The 4,029-nt window shown below is 39.3% G+C and overlaps 1 protein-coding gene across 1 annotated transcript; it reads left to right on the forward strand.

Annotated features, from left to right (window-relative positions):
• Positions 1-697: 697 nt before the first annotated feature.
• On the forward strand, positions 698-3,898 carry LOC104947381 (sorting nexin-2-like; the record flags this gene model as incomplete). The annotated part of the gene is made up of 3 exons (XM_010773383.1): positions 698-797; positions 2,159-2,354; positions 3,874-3,898. Coding segments are annotated over 3 exons (321 nt in total), but the record flags the coding sequence as incomplete, so codon positions are not given.
• Between the last annotated feature and the right edge of the window lie 131 nt (positions 3,899-4,029).

Raw genomic sequence — 4,029 nt, forward strand, 5'->3', positions numbered from 1 at the left:
AAGTCAACACATATCGACCCTAATATAGTCTATATTAAGAACGAGAAAAGTCTTAACATATATATCGTTTTTTGTAAACATATGAAAAATGTGTGAGGGTGATGACGTCAGAGCATCGTCCTATGTGCCAGGGCTTAGCCCCGGACAGCCCCAGCCCAATTTAACCCCTGGGTATTTGTGAGGGAGCTCCTATATGGCATTACCCCGCTGAAGCTCACCAAAGTTTAATATATTTCAAAGGTTTCAAAAAGTTCAAAAGTTTTGTCAATTGTTTTGTTTATTGGTCAAATAATGGTTTCTAATGGTTTCTGAGGAGTTTTACTGGAATGAAAGAGCACAGAGTCTACAGAAGCAACAAAGCAGCATACTGCATTAAACCTGACCTTCACAGAGAGGTTGAAGTTCATGTGGAGAGGAGGCTTCAGTAGTCTGTCTGCACTCTGTTTAGTTTTGCTATCTTACAATCAATATAGTCAATGTGAGGTAAAGTGTGTAACCGGTTAGAACTCAAAGTTTCGATGAGGTCTTCAAATGTATGGAAAGGGTCTTAAAAAAGGTCTTAAAAGGTATTAAATTTGACCTCAGGATTTCTGCATATACCCTGTATCTACATTGATGCAGATGGCTGAGTTAATAAAGTTTCCTGCTGCACAATGAGTAACATATGTTATGTGTGTTTCTGTGTGTGTGTTTACAGTCAGGACTAGCCAGTCTACCTGCTGAAGACATCAGCACCAACTCAAATGGACCCAAACGGGATTCGCTGTTTGATGACGATTCAGAGGACCTGTTCGCAGGTACAAACACACACACACACACACACGCACACACACAGAACTGTTTTACCATGAAATCGTCCACATTTCGGTGTTCCACACCCGTGCAAATGTGCGCTGTTGTTGGTTACACACCGCCTCCAGGCCAAAATATCCAGGGTAGTGTAGGAGACAGGAAGAATTATGCAGGGATTAATAATACATTTTATTGTCCTTCCGTATACATTTTTGATCATCTTTTACCGTCCGTCGCAAATCTGACATGATGAGAGTTTAAGGCTTCATTTGGGAAGTACTAAAATATAACAAACATGGTAAAAAGTACATTGGTGGCTTGTCAAACTTTTTGTTGAACAATAGGAGAAACCCAACAGGGAATGTGATGTCATCAACAATCAGTTGGTCATCTTGGAAATATACCAACGAAAGCATCCCATTGACGTAACATGTAGGGCAACTTTTCCCTTTAAACCTTTTAAACATGGTCGTAAGGCACCGTTGTGTCTTTTGCTATCACTGCTAATGTCGAAGAAAAACAAACACAGCTAATTAAAAGACCATGTGATTATATTTTATACATTTCCAACATGGAAACTAAACTAGAGAGACGTAACCAACATTAGCAAGAGATGCCAAATAGCTAGTGTGGCAGCCATCTGCTGACTGTATATTGTCAGAAAGAAATTGCTTGACTACAGTAACACAAACCACTACAAATGGAATACGACTTGAAACATGAAATGTAGCAGTATACAGTATATATAAATATACCGTTAAATACATTTTGTATGATAAACCATGGTTTTGATAGCATTCTGTTAGCATACCGTTAGCCAACTTACCTCTGTCCAAATGATTGTATAGTTGTAATTGGGCCTCTAGATCTGAAGGTCCTGTATCCACTTTATCCATTTGTAAACATTACATTGGCTTCCAAATATAAAAAATATTCACATTGCCGACAGGTGTTGGCACTAACTACAAACACCAGATGTGCGCTGACATCAGTAACAGTGATGGGCGGCAAGTTTACAAGATCCTTTGACCCTTCTTCTATTATTCAAATCATTAAAAACAAAGACAATTCTCTCTGTTAGGGCATCTATACTCTTGGCTTCTATATTCATTTCAGATGCAAGAGCTGACAGACGACGAGTCGAAAGATGATCATTATTGTTGGCTGCTGCCGTTTCTTTAGAAACTATCCTGCAAAGATGGCCGCCCTGCACAATAACACTCTGAGATTGCATTTCCTATTCTCTTATGTCCTTCTTTAATGAATTAACATCATGTTACATAGAAAGTAACTTGAGAGAAAACATTGTGATCCCTTTGTTTGCCCCATTTTCATGCTCGATCACACTCTATCTGTCCTGCTGCAGAGGCCACAGAGGAGGTTTCGTTGGACAGTCCAGAGAGGGACGTCCTGCTGTCTGATGGCCCGTCGCCCGCCATCACACCCATCACCCCCCCCATCTCCATCCTCACCCCCCGCCTCGGCCTCGCCCATGATGACATGTTCACACACTCCTCCTTCGACGAGGTGAGTGCACACAGCGCTTTTTATCCCCTCAGCAAGTGCCATGATATGACTGCTTTATTAACTGTTTATTGTTCAATTGTCATACTGTTATCCCGCTGCCTTCAATAAGCTCTACATTTACATTGTTTGGCATTTTCCTCTGTTTCTCCGCATACAGGCAGTTAACTCTTAATATTTTCTTTTAAAAATACCTTTAAGAAATGCTCTCACTGATAATAGAAAATGGGAGGCAAGTATGATGATACATTGCTAATAATTACTTGTGGTGAAGTGATACAAGAAAAAAAAAAACCTTCAATTTTTCTTTATAAAAATGCTAAAACGTCTATAAAAAAATACTTTATTGATCAACTACGGAGCCCTGGAGGATTCATTGAGAGAAAAATAAATAAAAAGTGGCCACGTTTTACTTTCTCGTATAAATCTCTGCGGCACCAGTGGCCTGTACTACGAAGCAGGATTTGCTATTTACACTATTCATTCATGAAGTATGACGCTGCGCTGTCAGCACGCGTCTCCTTGTTTGTGATTGGTCAAATTTTGCTAACACCATCCCTTTCACGTGAACGCGCTCTCAGCCGGTCAGAGAAACCCTGGTTGATTTACTGAGTTGATAACCAGCTTCGTAGGACCGCTTATCGACATCGCCTTTGTAAGGGTTAGTTAAGCCGGGTAAATCGAACATATCCAGGGTCTGTTGAACTGGCTTCGTCCTACAGGGCACTGGAGGCAGTAACTTGTAACTCAGCAGAATCTGAGAAGAGCAGCACCAGCTGCAAAGAGCTGTGCCTTTTACTGTTTACTTCACTGTGTTTCCCTTCATTTGAACCGCTGAATAGAGATCGAGGCTGCTACGTTTAACCTGGTTTAACCACACACACCTATACACACATCGAACTACCAGAGTATTGCCCCTCGTTTTATGAATGAGATGTCCTGCCTTCTAATCTAGAGAACTAGTTATTCCATCATTACTTTTATTTACATGGCCAGATGAGCTAATGTTAGCTTATTAGCTTAACGTAGCTAACCGCATGCAAAGGACCACTGCCACATGGAAGATTCTCTCAACAGAACTGGAAGGACTGCACACTAAATTGAGGTAATTCATTACTTTTTCTAAGATGTTGTTACTGAAGCACAAGATATTATTTTAAAATGTGAATTGTAACAGTGGTTTCCAATTCAACACCAAATTGATAGATAATCAGTAGACCTAGTAAGTCATGTTATTTGTGGAGCTTACCGTGTTTTTAGTAATTTTATAACAGTATTTACCTTTGAAGGTGCTTTGTCTGCGCTCTTTTAACATTATTTGTTGAGGTGTTAAAATAACTTGAAGTTACACAATTCTAACTGCAGTTGCCCAGGGTTTGCACTGAAAAGTTAGCTTATCAAGCTAATGGGATCCTGAATTAGTGAGAACATGAGTTAGTAAGTTATAATTAAAGAATAAATAATACCATTTTATAAAACATTGATACAAATAAATTAGATCTTTTTTAATGTATTTTATATTTGTTCTTGTTGACCTTTTGTCATTCTTCCATGTAGATGTTTGCTAATTGAGGAACAAATGGTGAGTGTAGAAGTGTGTGTGTTTCATCGGTCCTCATATTGTTAGGTAGCAGATATTGTACCAGTTCAAACTATTTCTATAGAGTCTTGAGTTACAAGCCCAGATCCTCATGTGAAATTGTTTTTACTAAA

The sequence above is a fragment of the Notothenia coriiceps genome, unplaced genomic scaffold (genome assembly GCF_000735185.1).
Source record: "Notothenia coriiceps isolate Sejong01 unplaced genomic scaffold, NC01 NC01_scaffold00012507, whole genome shotgun sequence".
NCBI classification, from domain to species: domain Eukaryota; kingdom Metazoa; phylum Chordata; class Actinopteri; order Perciformes; family Nototheniidae; genus Notothenia; species Notothenia coriiceps.